This window comes from Lolium rigidum, chromosome 1, assembly GCF_022539505.1.
Source record: "Lolium rigidum isolate FL_2022 chromosome 1, APGP_CSIRO_Lrig_0.1, whole genome shotgun sequence".
Taxonomy (NCBI): Eukaryota; Viridiplantae; Streptophyta; class Magnoliopsida; order Poales; family Poaceae; genus Lolium; species Lolium rigidum.
In genome coordinates, this window is record NC_061508.1 from 145,691,405 (window position 1) to 145,712,267 (window position 20,863).

Below are 20,863 nucleotides of genomic sequence, written 5' to 3' on the forward strand. Positions count from 1 at the left end.
ACGTTTCATCCCCGGGGAATCCCATCATTTTCCAGAAAAGATACAGGTTGTTGAAAGTTTTTCCAAAAGCCACATTAAAACTTTTGTGAGTGGTCTAGTCGAGGCCACCCGCATGTGGAGACGCTATGCAGCTTTTATTAATTGACTATGCGACTGAAGACTTAGCGGGAGACTTCGAGTTGAATGAGGTCAATATTAAAACTTTTGCAATATTGAAGGGCAGAGGGATCTTTTGTTTTCTATACATGTAGGTGATAGTACCCACAGATAGTTACAAACAAGCTCATACAGTCGACACGAAACCAGAAATGGCCAAGGATGAGCGTGTCCGAGTCATGAGCCGGGGCATCGTGAAGGCATCCGGGTTCTCTGTTACAGTCGCACCACGCGTCCTCGCCGTCTCCAACCTCGATCTGCTACCTCAGAGCATCCCGGTCTCGCTCTTCTCTGCGCATACCGCACGCCATCCGCTGGCGATTTCGGCGACGTGGTCGCAGCCTTCGAGGCCAAGCTGCCGTCCCTGCTCGACCATTTCCTCCCCCTCACCGGCCGCATCGTCGCCGACCCGCTCTCAGGGCGTCCGGAGGTGCACTGCAACAACCAGGGCGCCGAGCTCGTCGTCGGCGAGGTCGGCGTGGCTCTGGCGAGCCTGGACTACGGCGATCTGGGCGCGTCGCTGGCGCGGACCGGCGTCCCCGTCCAGTACGGCGCCGACATCGCGCTGTCGGTGCAGCTGGTGTCGTTCGCCTGCGGCGGGTTTGCCGTAGCGTGGGGCAGCAACCACGCGATCGTGGACGGGTACTCGCTGTGCTTGATGGCCAACGCGTGGTCCCAGCTCCTGCGCTCCGGGACGATTCCCGCCACCGGGACCCCGAACCACGACCGCTCCGTGTTCCGTCCGCGCGCCACGCCGTCGTACGGCTCCTCGGCCGGGGAGCTGTTCATGTCGTCGGAGAGCGAGCATCTCGTCAACGCTCTCACAAACGAGAGCTCCTTCGTCCGTCGCACGTACTACGTCGACGCACGGGACGTCGCTACGCTGAGGACGCAGGCGAGTCGGGAACGGGAAGATGCGGATGCGGCCGCCGGCGAGCGCGGTGCGACACGCGTCGAGGCGGTGTCCGCGTACCTGTGGAAGGTCTTTGCCGCCGTTGTGGGCGGGTCCGACGAGAAATGCCGCATGGGCTGGTGGGTGGACGGGCGACGGTGTCTCACGGCGGCGGGGTACGAGGCAGCCGCGATGCGCAACTACGTCGGCAACGTCACGACGTTCGCGGTGGCGGAGGCAAGCGTGGAGGCGATCCAGCGGCGGCCGCTTCCTGAAGTCGCGTCGATGGTGCGGGAGTCGATCAGGTCGACGGCTACGGGCGAGCACTTTCAAGAGCTCATGGACTGGGTGGAAGAGCACAAGGCTGCCAACTACGTCGAGACGGCCACCGTCGGACTGGGCAGCCCGGTACTGGCTGTGACGTCCTTCACGTCGTTCAATTTCGACACCGACTTCGGCTTCGGGCACGCCGCGTTGGTGATGCCAACGTCGGTGAACCGCGGGAGGCTGTGCTGCGGCTTGATGCGGATCATCGCGCTCCCGGGAGGCGATGGCTGGCTTCTCAGCATGCGTGTCTGGCCGAAGCTCGCCGCCGCATTCGACTCCGACGGGCGCCGCATCTTCAAGCCTCTCTCCGCGGAGCATCTCGGCCTGGGTCAGTACAGCCGGCTCTGATCACAGGCATGATGGGATGTTTGTCACAGTGTCAGCGAATCAGCAATTACTCCCCCACCAAAAGATCTGCTGGTTTTCTGTTTTCAGATCTCGACATATCATGGAGGTCTTGTTTGGCAAAAGTGTATCGTTCAGTATCTGAGAGTGTTTTTCAAGTGTATTTGGTGAATACACTTCTATCATCCAATCCCCTTCTCCCACCCAATATACTCTCTACACCATAATACACTAGACCCAATCCCAGCGTTTGGCACACAGGAGTTGATATGACTAAATTTACAAACAAACTGAGAACAAAACAAATGACAGACCGTTGCGGCACAAATGAAGTAATAAAAATCAAAACTTTATGCCATTTCATTTATCAACTGCTCGGTATCACAACTAACCAAACTGAAATTACAGTTCCAACACAAGTTTTTAGGTAATATCACCATTGGTAACTACAAGTAACCATGAAGACGAGTACAATTTCTTGATGAACATTAACAACAATCCCATGTAAAATCCTGGCAACATGACTTGGCTCATGCTGTTGCTATGGTATTGCAATTTTGCCAACATGATCTTGAATTAATAGCTGAGTGCCCAAGTATATATAACAAAACGAAGGCATTGCAATTCTGTAAAACGCATAGAAAGTTTGATCTTCTCAACATTGAAACCACGTGCTGAAGATGGTGCCGAAAATTCATAGTTCCACAATCTAGGCTTCAAAAATGAATAGGCTAGTCTTGGGCAAATACGCATGCCTGCAAAAGCACGGACGGTAATTTTGTAAAGTTTCCGGCTACCCAAACTTGTCAAGCATCATAGATATGCACGTTGTAAACTTGTCAATCAGCATAGATATGTACGGTGTATATGTCCATATTAACTGGCTTTTTACGGTAGGGACAATAAAATATTAGCCATCCAATCAATATATCCAATGGTCCAATTTAATCAATACTAGTCGTTTCAAAGAGTAGTATTTTTCCACCAAGTACTAATTTGGCAGGTGCACATCTAATAAAGAAAAACTTTCCTTTGCTCAACATTCCTTATAATAGATTTTCTTTTTAGGAAAGCTTCTAATACCTTCTTTATTTCATTCCTTTATAAACAATCTGTGCATGTGCCTAGAGAATTTGGATCTCATTACAGTTCATATAGAGAAAAAACGTATATCGCCAATGGGAGTGGAGGAAGTATAAATAGAGTGCCCAAATCTCAACCGAGAACTTGGTCAGTTATAAAAAAATCATTTGTGTTTAAAAAATAACAAGAATGATAATAACTTTTCCAGGAAGTGAAATAATGTACTGCTTGCTTTCAGAGTAATTCTTTGCATAGATAGATTCGGTGGGTGATATAAGCATCCCCAATGGGCCTGCCGAAGAAGGTACCCGGGTTAACTGAAGGCCCACGACCCGAAGATTACGAAGCCCGGAAGCCCAACAAAGCGTCGATATGGGAGTTAGAGATATATTAGGAATAGAGACTTGTAATTATACGAGACGAACTCAAAGAGTCTGCCACTGTTATGTAACTTGTGCATCACGAAACCTTCGGCTCCGCCTCCTATATAAGGGGGAGTCGAGGGAGAAAGAATTGATCGATTCATTGTCCACACAACCCTAACTTTTAGCAGTCGAGTACTTTTCCGGCTAAAACCTTCGAGATCTACTTGCCCTCTACTTTCCACGAAACCCTAGTCTACAACTTGTAGGCATTGACAAGTCGATACCTTGTCAATTGGCGCCGTCTGTGGGAATTAGAGGCGACAAGGAGCTGATCTCGATGGCACATTCAACATCGTCGACATCTTCAGTGGTAAGCAACACGATGGACGGAGGTAAACAGATCAAAACTGGTCTCGTTGATTTTGTTCCTCACCCTCCCGCCCGTTTGGATGCATATGCCTATCTGGAAGAGCCAACGGAGATGAAGTTCGGGAGCTTCCACTTTTGCATCGAGAAAGAGGGATCACATCATTTAGCGGCACCGATTTGTTCGGGGCCGCTAGTGGTTGATGCCGATTTCTCGGGATCACCGTCGTCAATCAAGTCAAGCGATGAGGGAATCTCGTCGACAAGCTGCGTCAAGCCGCTGCTGGCGTTGATCTCGCCAATCTGTTCGGCGGGATGTCTTTCGGGTCGTTCACAGACTCCGATCTGGACAACGACTCGGAAAGCATCGACATCTTCAACTTCATCGACAGATCTACTTCTATTCGGGAGATCTTCGCCGATCGTTACGATAGTGTCACCGACCCCGAAGATGAACATACAATGCCAACATACCATCAAGTTTGTGTGATTGGTGAGCCAAGTCGCCAAGAGGACGAAACATCAGAGGCTTTCGATGATTTGGGAAATTCATACATCGATCCCGCTGATCTCACGCGAGGTTTGGGCAGCAAGTATGTCGGGCCTACACCTCGCCAGAGGCTACCACTTTCGCAAGCAGCTTGGGACAGAGCATCAAGAGCCATGAACGGCACAGATCCGATGACCACCACGGCCACGGTGGAAGAGCTGAAAGCATATCAATATAGACTCGCGCGTGCTAGCCGAGAGTTGGAGAAACAAAGGGTGATACTTGAGCAAAGGAAAGCTGCAGCCTTCGCGTCGAGCAGGCGAAGAGCAGAGCAAAGTCGACAATCAGGAACCTCGGGAGATAACCATAGAGCAGCCCATGATAGAGGAAGATCTCGGTTGCAGCATATACCTGAGGGCGAGTGGGAGCATCTGATCCAAAACCTCGACATGTCTTTCATGTCGATAGACACAAGAGGAAACATAATCCCCAAAACACCGGAAGTTGGATACATGGCAACTCAGGCTTACATATTGGCATCCAAGCCACCTCCTGGAGATCCAAGAGAAGCATTGTATAACATGGCTATGGCAGGAGTTGGGGCCATGGGAACAGCGTTCGCAAGTACAAGCGCACCACCCGAAGGTGCCCCGAGGCGAAATAGTCCTCGACCCGCCGTAGTAACCCAAGATCCTCCAAGGATAGGTGATGCAAGAGACACAACGATGCAAGCGTGAGTCGATAGAGCACGACAAGAAAGGAGAGAACATCGGCACTCACCAGAAGTAGATGAGGAGGATATGTGTGGGTCCCTTGCTTTACTCGATGAGTTCGTAAAACACGAGTTCCGTATGGGTTTAAGTTACCCGACAACTACAAAAAAATTCGATGGTTTGCAAGATCCTGAGGATTGGTTAGTCGACTATCTGGAGACAGTGAAGTTGACAGGTGGAACTAAAGCAACTGCCATGCAGAGCATCCAGGTCCACCTAAGCGGAGCCGCAAGATCATGGATAAAAAAGTTACCAGTAGGATCCATCGACAGCTGGGAAACTTTTGAGGACATGTTTGTGAAAAAAGTTCTATCGACGTGCAAGAAACCCGCATCAATAGAGCAGCTCGGGGTCTTGATAACCCAGAAGTATAGGGGATCGCAACAGTCTTCGAGGGAAGTAAAACCCAAATTTATTGATTCGACACAAGGGGAGGTAAAGAATACTTATAAGCCTTAACAACTGAGTTGTCAATTCAGTTGCACACTGGAAAAGCACTAGTAACGGGGGTGATGTGAAAGTAGCGAGTAATATGAGAGCAATAGTAACGGTAACACAGCAGCGATACTTGATAACACGGAGGCAATGGCACCGAGAAAATAGTTGATACTACTTCCAATGACATGTAGAACGAGTATATGATGATGAGAGATGGACCGGGGTTCCCAGCTATCTACACTAGTGGTAACTCTCCAATAACAAGTGTTGGGTGAACAAATTACAGTTGGACAATTGATAGGATTGAAAAGCATTAAGACAGAACATCAAGATCATGTAGGCATATTTTCCATATATAGTTATACGTGCTCGCAATGAGAAACTTGCATAACATCTTTTGTCCTACCAGCCGGTGGCAGCCGGGCCTCTAGGGAATCTACTGGAAATTAAGGTACTCCTTTTAATAGAGCACCGGAGCAAAGCATTAACACTCCGTGAAAACATGTGATCCTCATATCTAAGCCTTCCCCTCCGGTTATCCCGATTCTTTGTCACTCTGGGGCCTCGGTTTCCGGACATAGACATGTGCAAACAACTTGTAGATACAATCTAAGCAACAAGTATAGAGCTTAAATCTAAGATCATGCCACTCGGGCCCTAGTGACAAGCATTAAACACAACAAGATTGCAGCAATAATAACTTCATAAACTTTATAGTAACAATCCGTCGGATCCCAACAAACACAACACCGATTACATCAGATGAATCTCAATCATGTAAGGCAGCTCATGAGATCATTGTATTGAAGTACATGGGGGAGAGAGTACCAACTAGCTACAGCTAGAACCCGTAGTCCATGGGGGAACTACTCACGAGCATGATGGAGGCGGTGGCGTCGATGGAGATGGTTTCCGGGGCACTTCCCGTCCGACGGCGTGCCGGAACGGAGATTCGTCCCCCGGGTGGAGTTTTGCGATGGCGGCGGCGCCCACAGAGTCTTTCTCGGAGTTTCGTCAATTGGTATCGCGTTTTTAGGTCGCAAGGGCTTATATAGGCGAAGAGGCGGCGCGGAGAGGGGCACCGGGCGCCCTCCCCACCTGGTGGCACGGCCGGGCCAGGCCCGCGCCCGGTGTGGTGTGGTGGCCCCACAGCCCGCCTCCAGACTCTCCTTCGGTGTTCTGGAACTTTCCGGGAAAAATAAGATCGTGGGTCTTTGTTTCGTCCAATTCGAGAATATTGCCCGAACAGACTTTTACGGAACCAAAAACAGCGAGAAAACAGGAACTAGCACTGTGGCATCTTGTTAATAGGTTAGTTCCGCAAAATGCATGAAATCATTATAAAGTGTGAGCAAAACATGTAGGTATTGTCATAAAACTAGCATGGAACATCAGAAATTATAGATACGTTGGAGACGTATCAAGCCTGCAGGCAGAAGTTTGACGAGCCAATGAGGTCGTACATCCAGAGATGGAACATTATCAAAAATTCGGCAGAGAATATATCTGATGAAAGAGCAATAGATGCGTTTGTTGCGGGGATCCGAAGGAAGGACCTAATCGAGGATTTGGGAAGGACTAACCCGAAAACAATAGCAGCGCTCATGGAAATAGCGAATCGCTGGGCAGATGGAGAAGATGCTGTTCAAAACAAACGGCACAGGTCACCTGATGATGACCGCAACAGAATCAATCAAAATAGACGATGTTTTTCTCGACAGTTCCAAGACTACGATGGCCCTGGCCAAGTAGCGGCTGGTTTCCGAGAAAATAGTGGAGGAATTAATCGAGATGACTATCAAAGGAGCAACGAGCAGCGCAGTGACTATAGGGATGCTCCCCGATCTAACAGGCAAAATAGTGGACCATGGTTCCAAAGGCCATATGTATTACCGGAGGATCTCCTGAACGGATCGTGTCAGATGCACTTCTTTCTCGATAATAATGGGAAAAGACAGTCGGGTCATCTCCAGAAGGACTGCCGAACTTTCCTAGCATTGCACATATACGCAGGACACACCAATGTGCAGGCTAGTGATATAGGCATCCCCAATGGGCCTACCGAAGAAGGTACCCGGGGTTTACTGAAGGCCCACGACCCGAAGATTACGAAGCCCGGAAGCCAAACAAAGCATCGATATGGGAGTTAGAGATATATTAGGAATAGAGACTTGTAATTATACGGGACGAACTCAAAGAGTCTCCCGCTGTTCTGTAACTTGTGCATCACGAAACCTTCGGCTCCGCCTCCTATATAAGGGGGAGTCGAGGGAGAAAGAAAGGATTGATTCATTGTCAACACAACCCTAGCTTTTAGCAGTCGAGTACTTTTCCGGCTGAAACCTTCGAGATCTACTTGCCCTCTACTTTCCACGAAACCCTGGTCTACAACTTGTAGGCATTGCCAAGTCGATACCTTGTCAGTGGGTTACTGACAATCTCAGGTTAGCACAACAAAGTTTAAACTAGGTAAAAACTTAATCACAATGAAGATGCATTTCTATCTAAATGGCAGTGGTAAGAGCATCTTCACTGATGCTCTCCATATAGGCGCCGGCATAGCCGTATGGGGCACGCCGGTACTGCATCCTCCATTTGGGGGTGCTGCTCCCACACCGGCGCCCCCAAACGACAGCCCCCCAAAAAATCATATGTAATGAAATATCAAATTTATACGAATTTAGACTAGTTTTATACAAAACTGACTTAAAATTTAACTAAAATTTTAAAATAAACTAGCGGCGTCTCTGGAATGTGTTGTAGTCGGGGTTGTCCGCGTCGTTGGCGTCGCCGCCACCATCGTCATCGGAGAAGGCAAATGACCAGTCGTCCTCCTCCTCCTTTGGCGCCGACAGCTCAGAAGGACTGGTGAGGTCGACGAAGTTCTTGCCGTGGTCCATGGCGGACCACACCGCCGCCTGCCGCAGGTCGAGCGTGATCTGCCGGTAGTCCTCGTCGACAGAGTGGCCGACGATGAGGTGCTGCCCCGGGAAGTCCTCCGGGTCGCCGCCGCCACGGAAGGCCGCATGCGCATGCGCCTCCGCCTCCACCTCCATCTCCCACCACCTCTTCTTCGCTGGCGGAGGTTGTGGCGAGCCCGTAATGTCCTCCTCCTTGGGACGGCGGCGTTGAACCGTCCCGGGCGTCCTCCGAGCTGGAGCCGAAGATGTGCACCTCGGGCCGTCGTGGATGACAACGCCGCCCGAAGGAGGGGCGTGCGGCTGCCGGCGGTCGATGATCCGGTGCGCGAGTTGCCTAATGTCGTCATCCTTGCCGGTGGCCTCCATAGCGGCGGCGCCTCCGGCGCCATGCATTGCGCCTACGGGTAGAAGAGGGGCACGCGGACGCGGTCGACGCCGTGGATGCGCGGCCTTAAGCCGTACTCCGCCAGCGTTGCGTCGACATTGTGTCCTTGTCACCAGGCCCGCCTACCAACGCGGTTCAAGCGGCCGGCCGAGTGCGCGAGCTTGATGTCGCGCTCGTCTTCGAAGCGCCGCGACCACGCCGGGTTGTTCTGCGCGTTTGCCGGCTGGCTTCGCTCCGCCGGCGTCATGTGTGTTCGCCGCTCGATGATGAGAGTGAGTGTCTCCGGTCCAGGTGGCAGCGGCGACAGAATGGCGTAGCCGGCATTGGAGATATGCCACCCGTGCGGCAGCTTGAACTGCACCGGCACCGGGATCTGCTGCCAGTAGAGGATGTCGGAACCGCCTCGGTTCACACCAACGACCGTCCAGTACGCGTCGTTTTTAATGCAACCTCCTGCCACTGCCAAGGCGGCCCCACCCGCAAAACCCACCGTGGCGCTTCCCGCCGGCATGCCCGATCCGCGCCCTTTGCGAATGGGCCGGCACGGGGTTGCCTGCGCTTCTATTGGGCTCAAAAACGCGCCGACGCTTTTTGGGACGTGACGGTGTGAGCCCAATTTGACCGCCGCCCCCAAAATGCTATCGGGGCCGCCGGTGGAGATGCTCAAAGTGTCATCGACTCCAGACCAGATGGTTCTTGGTTCAGGCCACTTCATTTTTTTTTGCAAGCTATTGTATTCTAATTTTAATTTTTTTAAATGATGTGATCTTTTTCATTTATCCGGAACCGACATAACTTTTAAAATATCCTATCTATACCAGCAGTAGGGCATGATCAAGCCTATGGAGATCCAGCCACTGGTAGTTTTTTAAATTCAAACAAAAACTTAAATTGTATTCATATTTTAGGTAGTTTTTAAAATACTACGTGTCACTTGCATGCTTCGCAAGTAGGAACGGATTATCAAATTCTAACGTGACATAATTTGCAGCAAAGATGGTAACAAATCCACCCAAATCCATGTCATGATTTTCTTACCATGTAAGTTATTCAAAATACTACTAATCCATATGACTAGTAAATTGTACCGTAAAAGACCCCTAACTGGATACCATACTGGCGACTTAAAAAGCTGCTGCTGTTAATTTGAAGTTACACATTTCTCTCGACATCCATGTAATCCAAGTGGCCTTCAAGTAGCATTCCTAACAAAGGCTCAAAGTGTGAATTACATCAGAAGTTTTAGGCGTTGCCATCATGTTTTCACTAGCCTAGGTCACAATCTTATTTATCTCACAAAGATTGATGTTGATGGCTTAGCGTAACAACTACAGAAAGGTGTCCCATCAGGCACTACAGTATTTATGCGCACAATACAGGATGGATCCGACCTGTTCTATTTGAAGGAGAGAACCTGAAGATGGTTATCACGCAACAATGTGCTGCACTAAATTAGTAGCGCTGCGACAAAATATAAGAAAAGTCTGGGATCTAACAGATGAAAGGGTACCTAAGAAACATACACTGCTGGCATAATAAAGAACAACAACTCATCCTCACCTAACTAACACGGTGTATGCTCTGTGGATCCATTCTACCAATGAAATCGCAAAATTAAGAAACAAGGTATGCTATGTAGCATAGATAAATAGTAACACGGATGGGAAGTCCAATAATATAAGAAAGAAATGTTTTACCTTTTCCAGGATGAGGTACACAGTTCCAAGGGTTAGGCACAGGATCCCAGCCGGGTGGAGCCTCCTCCTCTTCGGTTCCTGATATCTAATAAGGCTTGGGTTCCTGAAAAAAAATGCACAAACTGCCATAAATAGAGGCATAAACAGTCACTAAACATAAGCATAAATAGTGATTCTCCCTACATAAACAGGGACATAAACTGTATATGTTACAAGTTCAGATAATTGAAACTAGTTCTCACAGTAAAGGAAAGGAAAACAATGGAGGATAAGTTAAAAGTAGCAACTATAGGAACTATCCTTCATAACTCCAACATGATAATTTCTACTCAATGAAATATAATAGGTTCAACACTGTACTTAAACAAATGAACTGAACAACACTTGTTAACAAATTCAATGCTAATTTTGATTTGACAAAAATAATTTGTTGTAAGCTTAACAAAGGAATACTAGTCTTTGAGTACGCATCAAATGGGAGACTGTAAGAGCACCTACAATATAAGTCAACCTCTTTACTTTTGTAATGACAGAATAAACATTTGCATTTTACATGGTCGTGAATTTGATCTCAATTTTTCTGCAAAGCAAAACGACCAACTACAGGCCTACAGCCAAACTAGCCTCCAGCAAAACGACCAACTACAGTCGAGTCTAACTGCCATACTCTTATGTTTGTTGTGCTCCTTGGAACATTATGAAGTTCTCATTCTCTAGGCTTCACTGTTATATTTTACCAACTTTCCCTAGGCTACCAATTTGCACTATCTGTGTTGTATAGCAGGAAATTAATTCATTTGCTACATCATATGGGACATGTTTGGCAGGAGACAATCTAGTCTGGCATAGAAGATTAGGGAAACAAAGTGAACTGGGTTCACGACTGCAAGCTTCATAGGCTGAAACCGAAGTGACAAAGCACCAAAGCTGATCAGAATTTCAGACGTTCCATTTGCAAGCAACAAATATCAGTAGGCATGATTGCACAAAGTTATGAAGGAGAGGGAGATTGCCTCCGCCCGTTCCAGCCAAGAACCCTAGTACAACTAGTGGGGTGGAACGAGAACATACCAGAGTGAACGCCTAGCCTTCCTACGTCAAGGGAACTGCTGGCGGCCGAGGGGACGGTGGCGGGAGGTGGTGTTGGAGCCGACGGCGAGGAGGAGGCGGTGGCGGGAGCTCGTTCGGCCGCCGCCGCGCGAGTGGAAGAAACGCTCCACCCTCCTCGCGTCTCGGAAACCCGTGGCCGTGCGAGGTGCTATATGCCGACCGGGTCGGCAGGTACCGAGTACCGCACACCCCTCCAACCTGGCGGCTGTTAATGGGCCGCGGCCCATCAGGTAAATATCTTTTTATTTTTTTATTTTTTTTCCTTTTTTCTGTTCAAAGTTTTATTTCTAAAAACTAACGTTTTTCAGTTTCTTTTCCTGTTTTCAAATTTGTTCAAAAATTCCTTTTTTTTATTTAAAAAATGTTTGATTTTAAATTTTTTTGAAATTTGAAAATCGTTCAAAATTTAAAATTTGTGCGTAAAATCAGAAAGCGTTCGAATTTCAAAAAAATTGTTCAAAACTTGAATTCATTCAAAATTCAAAAAAATTAAAATTTTGAAGTTGTTGAAATTTTGGAATTGTTTAAATTTTGAAATTCATTCAACTTTCAAATATGAACATTTCAAACTCGAACATTTTTTAATTTGTAATTTCAAAATTTCTTTTTAAACATAAAAATTAAACTAGAAAACAGAGAAACTAAACATGGAAAAAAGGAAAAGGGAAAAGGAAACAGAAAGGAAAAGGAAAAGGAGAAAGAAACAGGAAAAAAAAAAGCTTAACTGGGTCGGCCCACGTCGCGCGCGGGGGTGTGCGGCGCGGTGTAGGTGCCGACCTGGTCAGCATATAGGAATCGCGGTTTCTCTCGGGCTTACACTTCTGAATACCGGGCTGCCAACCAAGCAGTAATTGTACAGCACATGCCCATACTATGACCATTAACAGAGAAAGGGTGGAGTTTAGCTCACAGTATTGTAGAGGAGGAATACAAAGTAGTCGACGCGCCGGGGTTGCATCGGCGACACCATCCAATGGGGAGCATCAGCGGCTTGCAGCATCACACCGACGAACCTAGGGTTCGGCCGAGCGCGCGTGGAGGTGCTTGGGGGCGTGGTGGCGGCACGTATATGGTGGAGCCCCGGTCAGACAGCAGCGGCACCAAAGGAGGCCATCAATAGCCCGGAGAAGGCGGCGGAGCCACGCCAGGGACCGTTGGGCGTGAGCAGGAGCAGGGCGGCGCGCCCGTACGGCGGCATCGAGGAGGCGGGGTGAGGGTGAAGTCTCACCGGACAGCAGCAGCGACCAGCGACGGTGCGGGAGTTGGCCGGCGACGGCCAAACCGACCAGCGACCGCTAGGGTTTCTAGGTTTTGGGGCGGACGAGGAAGAGCTGGAAAATCAAATCGAGCAGGACAGAGAAGTCGAGGACGTCGAGGGGAGCTAGGAGGGAGGAGGGAGGGGATGCCGCGGCGGTGTTCACCGTCGTCGTCGTCCGCGAGCATGGATGGGAGGAGGGCACGGCTCGAGGGAGGATGGGGAGAGTGTACGGACATATCGAGGGAGCAGAGATATACGGACAGGCCTTGGGTCTATTTCTGTGGCGCAGCTTGGTGAGCTACAAAATTCCTTATTTTTGTGGTGCACCAAGCAAGGTGCGTCACAGAATGTCTTATTTCTGTGGAGAATTAGTGAAACCAATTATTGAGCGTGGCGTCCTCCTTATTTCTGTAGCGTATGTGACCGTCGTGCGCCGCAAAAGCATGCTATTTCAGTGGCGCATTTGGTCTGGTGCGCCACAAAAATATAGTTTGGATCTGGAGAAAACTGAACTGAATCAAAGGAAGAATTAAAGGAATCGGGGCAGCTTGAGATAAACAGGGAAAGATAAACGGCATACGCCAGTCGCTGACGAGTTAAGTTACACGAGTGTTTTTCATGTGAGTCAAATGCTACTTACTCCGTCCATAAAACTATGTAGAAGATTTTCTAAAATTGGATATATCTATATACTAAAGAGTATTTAGATACATTGAAATTAAATAAACTTACAACATTCTTTTGTAGACAGAGGTGGTACTTAACTAAATATTGTAAGTTTCAAACCCTGCAGTTAAAAAACATGCAATTTTAATTGGGTGTGACTATTTCTTAATCGATTGAGAACTAACTTCGTTGTATTGTTATCAAATCTCAGTTTCAACTAATGTTACAACTGTTACAACTGATGACTAGCACGAATCACCAAGCAATTGTAACGGTCTGGATAATTTTTCTTAGTTTCATCCCCACTTACACGTAAAAAATCTCAGTTGCAACTCCACCTGTAACTGAAAAAAATATAATTACAACTCATATACACGAATCACGATGCAATCAAACGGTGTAGAAATTGACTAAGCACCGATTTAGTTCTCAGTAGCAAATCCCATTTCAATTCTGCAGTTTTTATATTCACGTGTTCAAAATCCTTGCAAATCAGATCTGAAAATAGGGTATTCAAGAGCCGCAGAATCTTTTTTTGCAGAGAAGCTATTACCGATTCGCTGGCGTGCCAAACATCGTTCATGCATGTGTCCTGTGAATCAGAGCCGGCTGTGCTGACCCAGGCCGAGATGCTCCGCTGAGAGAGGCTTGAAGATGCGGTGCTTGTCGGAGTCGAATGCGGCGGCGAGCCTCGGCCACACAGACATGCCGATAAGCCAGCCGTTGCCTCCCGGGAGCGCGATGATTCGCATCAGGCCGCAGCATGGCCTCCCGCTGTTCACCGACGTCGGCATCACCAGGGCGGCGTGCCCGAAGCCGAAGTCGGTGTCGAAGTTGAATGACGTGAACGCCGACACGGCCAGTACCGGGCTGCCAAACCCGACGGTGGCCCTCTCGACGTACTTGGCAGCCTTGTGCTCCTCCACCCAGTCCGTCAGCTCTTGAAAGTGCTCGCCCGTAGCCGTCGACTTGATCGACTCACGCACCATTGACGCGACGTCCGGAAGCGGCCGGCGCTGGATCGCATCCACACTTGCCTCCGCCACCGCGAACGTCGTGACGTTGCCGACGTAGTTGCGCATCGCGGCTGCCTCGTACCCCGCCGCCGTGAGACGCCGTCGCCCGTCCACCCACCAGCCCATGCGGCATCTCTCGTCGGACTCGCCCACAACGGCGGCAAAGATCTTCCACAAGTACGCAGACACCGCCTCGAGGCGTGTCGCGCCGCGCTCGCCTGCGGCCGCATCTTCCCGGCTCGCCTGCGCCTGCAGCGTAGCGACGTCCTGCAGGTCGACGTAGTACGTGCGACGGACGAAGGAGCACTCATTCGTGAGAGCGTTGACGAGATGCTCGCTCTCCGACGGCATGAACAGCTCCCCGACCGAAGAGCCGTACGACGGCGTAGCGCGCGGACGGAACACGGAGCGGTCGTGGTTCGGGGTCTCGGTGGCGGGAATCGTCCCAGAGCGCACGAGCTGGGACCACGCGTTGGCCACCAGGCACCCCGAATACCCGTCCACGAGCACGTGGTTGCTCCCCCACGCCACGGCGAACCCGCCGCAGGCGAACGACACCAGCTGCACCGACAGCGCGATGTCGGCGCCGTACTGGACGGGGACGCCGGTCCGTGCCAGCGACGCTCCGAGATCACCGTAGTCCAGGCTCGCCAGAGCCACGCCGACCTCGCCGACGACGAGCTCGGCGCCCTGGTTGTTGCAGTGCACCTCCGGGCGCCCTGAGCGTGGGTTGGCGACGATGCGACCGGTCAGGAGGAGGAAGTGGTCGAGCAGGGAAGGCAGCTTGGCCTCGAAGGTTGTGACCACATCGCCGAAGCCGCCGGCGGAGGGCTTTCGGTAGGCGCAGAAGAGCGATCCCGGGACACTCCGAGGTAGCAGATCGAGGTTGGAGACGGCGAGGACGCGTGGTGCGACTGTGACAGAGGAGCCGGACGCCTTAACGATGCGCCGGCTTAAGACTCGGACACGGTGGTCGTCGTTGGCCATCTCTGGTTTCGTATGATGGTTTACTCTGCATGAGCTTGTAACTATCTCTGGGTACTACCACCTATATATACAAAAGATTCCTCTGCCTTAATGTTGCAAAGTTTTCCACCACGTTTCCAATCGCATAGTCAACCAACGAAAGTTGCATCACATAATCACATCTCCAGATGCGGGTGGGCTGGACCAGGCTGGGCATTTTGTTTCACTAATTTGGGCTTTGAGAAAGGGCCGTGCTGAGCGTCCCCCGGGGGATCAAATCCCCGATCCCCCGGGTCGGGAGCCCTCCGATAGAAACGGGCTAACCGTCAGATCCGGGTCAACGGGCTCAGGCGCAAAAAAGAAAAGAAAAAAATGCTGATCGTCTTCCTCCTCCCTCCTCCCTCCTCCCGACCCCTAAGGAACAGAGGTGATCTGGGCAGCGCCCACGACTCCCGCTTGAAGCAACGCCGGCGACGTCGAGGCTCCCGGTAGCATCGCCGCCCCTGCTCGCCTCCACTCACGCAGAGAAAATGTCATCGACGTTCGCAGCAGCATCGTCCCCAGTCGTAGCATGGTTGTCGCCGGTTCGCACCACTGAGTGACGGCGAGCAGCGGCACCGGCAAGTGGTTGTAGCAGAGCCGCCGGCGGGTTGTAGCAGAGCTGCCGACAGGTTGTAGCTACGCTGGCGAGTGGTTGTAGCAGGGACATCGACGGGTTGTAGCAGAGTCGGCGGCGGGTTGTAGCAGAGCTGGCATCAGGTTGTAGCAGAGCCGTCGGGCGGTTGTAGCACCGGCGGCGGCTTGTAGCAGAGGTGCCAGCAGGTTGTAGCAGAGCCGTCGGACGGTTGTAGCGCCGGCGGCGGCTTGTAGCAGAGGTGCCGGCAGGTTGTAGCAGAGCCGTCAGACGGTTGTAGCACCGGCGGCGGCTTGTAGCAGAGCTGCCGGCAGATTGTAGCAGAGCCGGCGTTGGGATCTAGCAGAGACACCGGCGGGTTGTAGCAGAATCGCCGGCCGATTGTAGCAACATCCAACGGGCTGCGCCACCAGTAGCAGCGGGGGTGCCTCGACGGATGTGTAGCACAGCGGGCCTCCGGTATGGGCTTGCCGGCGTCGATCTAGACCTCAAGGAGGCGGATCTCGTCGTCGTCCTTGCTACGACCCTGCTTGGCCACGAGGCGGCGGACGGAGCTGCGGCCGGCGCATGGCTCCATCTGGGAGCGGCGGAAATCTCGCGCGTGGAGGAGGGCGTCGAGCAGCGGGGTGGTTCAGTAGCAGCGCGGCGGCCGGCGCTACGCGAGCAGAGAGGAGGTGTGAGAGGGGAGGCGCGTCGAAGGGGACGAGAACTGGGAGCAGTTTTTGTCCACACAGAAGCCGCGGACAAGCGCTGGGCAGAACAATAAGGTGGGCCCCTCTTGTTGTCTCTCCACGTACGTGGACACACGGCAGGCAAAGAAAGCGGAGGATCAAAACGCTGTTCCTCCGGGGGAACGTCAGCGTTCCCTTTGAGAAATTGCCACAGAAATTACATTCTTTTCTTGAGAGCAGTAACTCCCGAACGGGTACAAGGAGAGAGAAGAACAGTAAGGTCATCTCTAGGCAGGTGCGGTTTCCATCGGGGATGCCGCCCCATCTCCGATGATGTTCGGGCCTTGGAGGTGTGGCGGATTCCGGTCCCCTGCCGGCTGAAGGGTTTCCATTTCTTGTTTTAGGTTTTTTCCGTATGGTGAGGCGGTGGTTGTTGGGTAATATGGTAGAACACAAAATTTCAAACTATCGTATGAAACACAAGATGTCTATGAAGATGCAAATAGATTTGATCTTTATCTTTACCAACAAACGTCGTTGAGACAAGATGTTAGTGGAGACCGTTTATGCAGATTCCCGTAGCTAGGATTATACCTCCTCGCCGCAAAAATTATCCCTCCCGTTCGAGGATCGAGAAAACCCACGATCCTCCTTTCGGCATCGACAAGTATGGAGCCACTGATCAAGCACAACTTCACCATCCAAAAAGAGGATCTATGAGTAGTCTTGCGGTGGAGAGGGGGGGTGCAACCCTTTATGAACACGAGGTATGTTTGGAGTGTTGCCCCTCCTCTGGCAAGGGGGAGCCCGACTGTGTGGACTAGACTAGACTAGATTGGTCATGAATTTGCTAAAAAGTGATAGTTTATGCTAAGAGCATCTCCAGTCGCGTCCCCTAAACCGTCCCCCAAACAGCGTTGGATCGGACGTTTGGGAGAGGTGTTTCGTTCGTGCCGTGTTTGGAGGACGCTGCTCCCCAGCCGCGTCCTCCAAACACATCCCAAAAACTAAAAAAAAATAATTTTAATAGATAGAAGAAAACTTTGTACTAATATTCAAATCGGTGCAACATAAACAAATTACATATAAAAATTTCAAAAAAACATAATTAAATTACATATAATTTTTTTTAAACTACTACTTCTTCTTATTTGATGGCCCCGCCTCGTTGTCCTCATCACGGTGGCGCTTCCTGCTCTTCAACTCTTCCGAAGAGGCGGTGTCGGTCGACGCGTCGGAGGAACTTGTGTCCTCCTCATCGTCGATAGTGCTCGTCGGCTGCGCCTTGGCCTTCGCTTTCGCGTCCTCCTCCGCCTTCGCCCCGACCGCCGCCCCCGTCGCCTCCTCAGACCCTTCCTTCCCCGCCTCCTCCTCCACGGCCTGCCATTCCTATGCGCTGTCTAGTGGCGGTGGGGAATCATCGCCACTGCTGGGCGTCCGGACTCTGTCCCACCAATGGCGCCATCCTGGAGACTTGCCCCCGTTGTCGGTGTCTGATGGAAGCCTAGAGAGGTCGCTCATCGTGAGAACCTTGGATGAACGGCTGCGCAGAAGTCGAAGAGAGCGGCTGTTGCTCTTCCTAGGAGTTCGCGCTCCATTCCGCCGGTTGGCGCGTCGGTCGACGCAGTTGCCAATGCGACGGTTGATGACCCACAAGTATAGGGGGTGTATCGTAGTACTTCCGATAAATAAGAGTGTCGAACCCAACGAGGAGCAGAAGGTGTTGACAAGAAGTTTCGATGAAGGATTCACTGTAAATGCTCACGGACAAGTATTCGAGGGGTTTTAATATAGCAGATGAATAAAGTACAAGTAAGTAAAATGCGAGAGTAATAATTGCAGCGAGTGGCCCAATCCTTTTTAGCACAAAGGACAAGCCGGTTTGTTTACTTATAATGACCAAACATTCTTGAGGACACACGGGAATTTAGTCTAGTGCTTTCGCTTCATATAGTTGATTAATCTTCATTGTTTTGATAAGTGTTGTGTGGGTGAACCTATGCTAATGTACCGCCCTTCCTAGGACTAATACATACTTGTGATTATACCCCTTGCAAGCATCCGCAACTACAAGAAAGTAATTAAGATAAATCTAACTACAGCCTTAAACTCTGAGATTTTGTTATCCCTCCTGCATCGATATACCAACGGGGGTTCAGGTTCCTGTCACTCCGGCAACCCCACAATTAGCAAACGAATACAAGATGTATTCCCCTAGGCCCATAAAGGTGAAGTATCATGTAGTCGACGTTCACATGACACCACTAGAAGAATAACACCACAACTTAAATATCAAACCATTGAATATTACTCAACATAGTTCACTACTAACATTTAGACTTCACCCATGTCCTCAAGAACTAAACGAACTACTCACAAGACATCATATGGAACATGATCAGAGGTGATATGATGATGAATAACAATCTGAACATAAACCTTGGTTCAATGGTTTCACTCAATAGCATCAATAACAAGGAGTAATCAATACCGGGAGAGTTTCCCCTACCAAACAATCAAGATTCAACCCTAGATGTTACAGCGGTGACGAGGTGCAGCGGTGGATATGACGGTGACGGTGGTGGAGATGATGGTGATGATGATCCCAATGAAGTCCAGCTCGATGGTGGTGACGATGGCGTCGATTTCCCCCTCCGGGAGGGAATTTCCCCGGCGGATTTCAGCCTGCCGGAGAGCTCTTTTCTCTCTGGTGTTTTCCGCCCCGCAGAGGCGGCTGTGTCTCCTCGCGATTATTCTCTGGAGCTTAGGTTTTCGGGGAGAAGAAGTACGCGAAAGAGAGGCGGCCGAAGGGGGCTGTGGGCCCCCTCCCCACAAGGCGGCGCGGCCAGGGCAGGGCCCGCGCCGGCCTATGGGGGGCCCATGGCGGCCCTCCTCGGCTCCTCCTTCTGGCTGGCTTATTCTTCTGGAAAAATAAGATCTTCGGTGTAATTTCCGTCAATTGTTGATCTTCAGAAATATTGCATTCCGACAGAGTGCTTTTTCCAGGCAGAATCCCGACTCCGGTGAGTGATTCTCCAATAATCATGAAACATGCAAAATAGGTGAAATAACATAAGTATCATCTCTAAATATGAAATATATCAATGAATAACAGTAAATTATGATATAAAATAGTGATGCAAAATGGACGTATCAACTCCCCCCAAGCTTAGACTTCGCTTGTCCCCAAGCGAAACTGAACTCAGTAAACAAGACCACATGTTTATGGGGTGAATAGTCGATAAATAAAATACGGACAAGAAGCATCATATTGATTCACACAAAACATTCTAGTGCACAACCTCCTCATATAATTCAACTTGAAACAAGTAGAAGGAAATCACCAATAAAGGTGCATAGGAAATCATAATTGGTGATGGCAAACTTCATTCTTGGTCAAAGAACAGTTAATAGATTGTACTTATTTATCGAGCAACGCTCTTATATTAAAGCTTATAGCAAAACTTGCATACTCAATCATAATAATCTCCTCATAATCATTGATAACCTTCAAAGCTATATTCAATCGGATAAAACTTGTACTAAACAAGGAAGAATAAAAGGCATGATTAAGTAGATCACAGTATAAATGATTTGATCACAACAACTCAATTGCTTGCTTAAGATAGAGGGAAATAGGTTTACTGACTCAACATAAAGTAAAAGATAGGCCCTTCGCAGAGGGAAGCAGGGATTAAATCATGTGCTAGAGCTTTTTATGTTTTGAAATCATATAGAGAGCATAAAAGTAAAGTTTGAGAGGTGTTTGTTGTTGTCAACGAATGGTAGTGGGTACTCTAACCCCCTTTCCAAACAGACTTCCAAAGAGCGGCTCCCATGAAGGACGTTATCTCTACCAGCAAGGTAGATCATCCCCCTTCTCTTTTGTTTACACATGTACTTTAGTTTATTTAAGGATGACACTCCTCCCAACCTTTGTTTTCTCAAGCCATGGCTAACCGAATCCTCGGGTGCCTTCCAACATTTCACATACCATGGAGGAGTGTCTATTGCAAAATTAAGTTGCTTACTGATGAATCAGGGCAAAACATGTGAAGAGAGTTATTAATGAAAGTTGATTAATTGGGGCTGGGAACCCCGTTGCCAACTCTTTTTGCAAAATTATAGGATAAGTGGATGAAGCCACTAGTCCATTAGTGAAAGCTGCCCAACAAGATTGAGAGATAAAACACCACATACTTCCTCATGAGCTATAAAACATTGACACAAATAAGAGGTAATAACTTTTGAATTGTTTAAAGGTAGCACATGAAGTATTTACTTGGATTGGCAGGGAAATGCCA

The 20,863-nt window shown here is 49.7% G+C and overlaps 1 protein-coding gene and 1 pseudogene across 1 annotated transcript; one reads left to right on the forward strand and one right to left on the reverse strand.

Moving 5' to 3' along the window:
- Positions 1–308: 308 nt before the first annotated feature.
- LOC124682538 lies at positions 309–1,910 on the forward strand (annotated as a pseudogene).
- An 11,961-nt stretch (positions 1,911–13,871) lies between these two features.
- On the reverse strand, positions 13,872–15,275 carry LOC124652292 (coniferyl alcohol acyltransferase-like). Its single transcript, XM_047191311.1, has one exon. It carries the CDS (start codon positions 15,273–15,275, stop codon positions 13,872–13,874), a length of 1,404 nt encoding a protein of 467 aa, XP_047047267.1.
- Between the last annotated feature and the right edge of the window lie 5,588 nt (positions 15,276–20,863).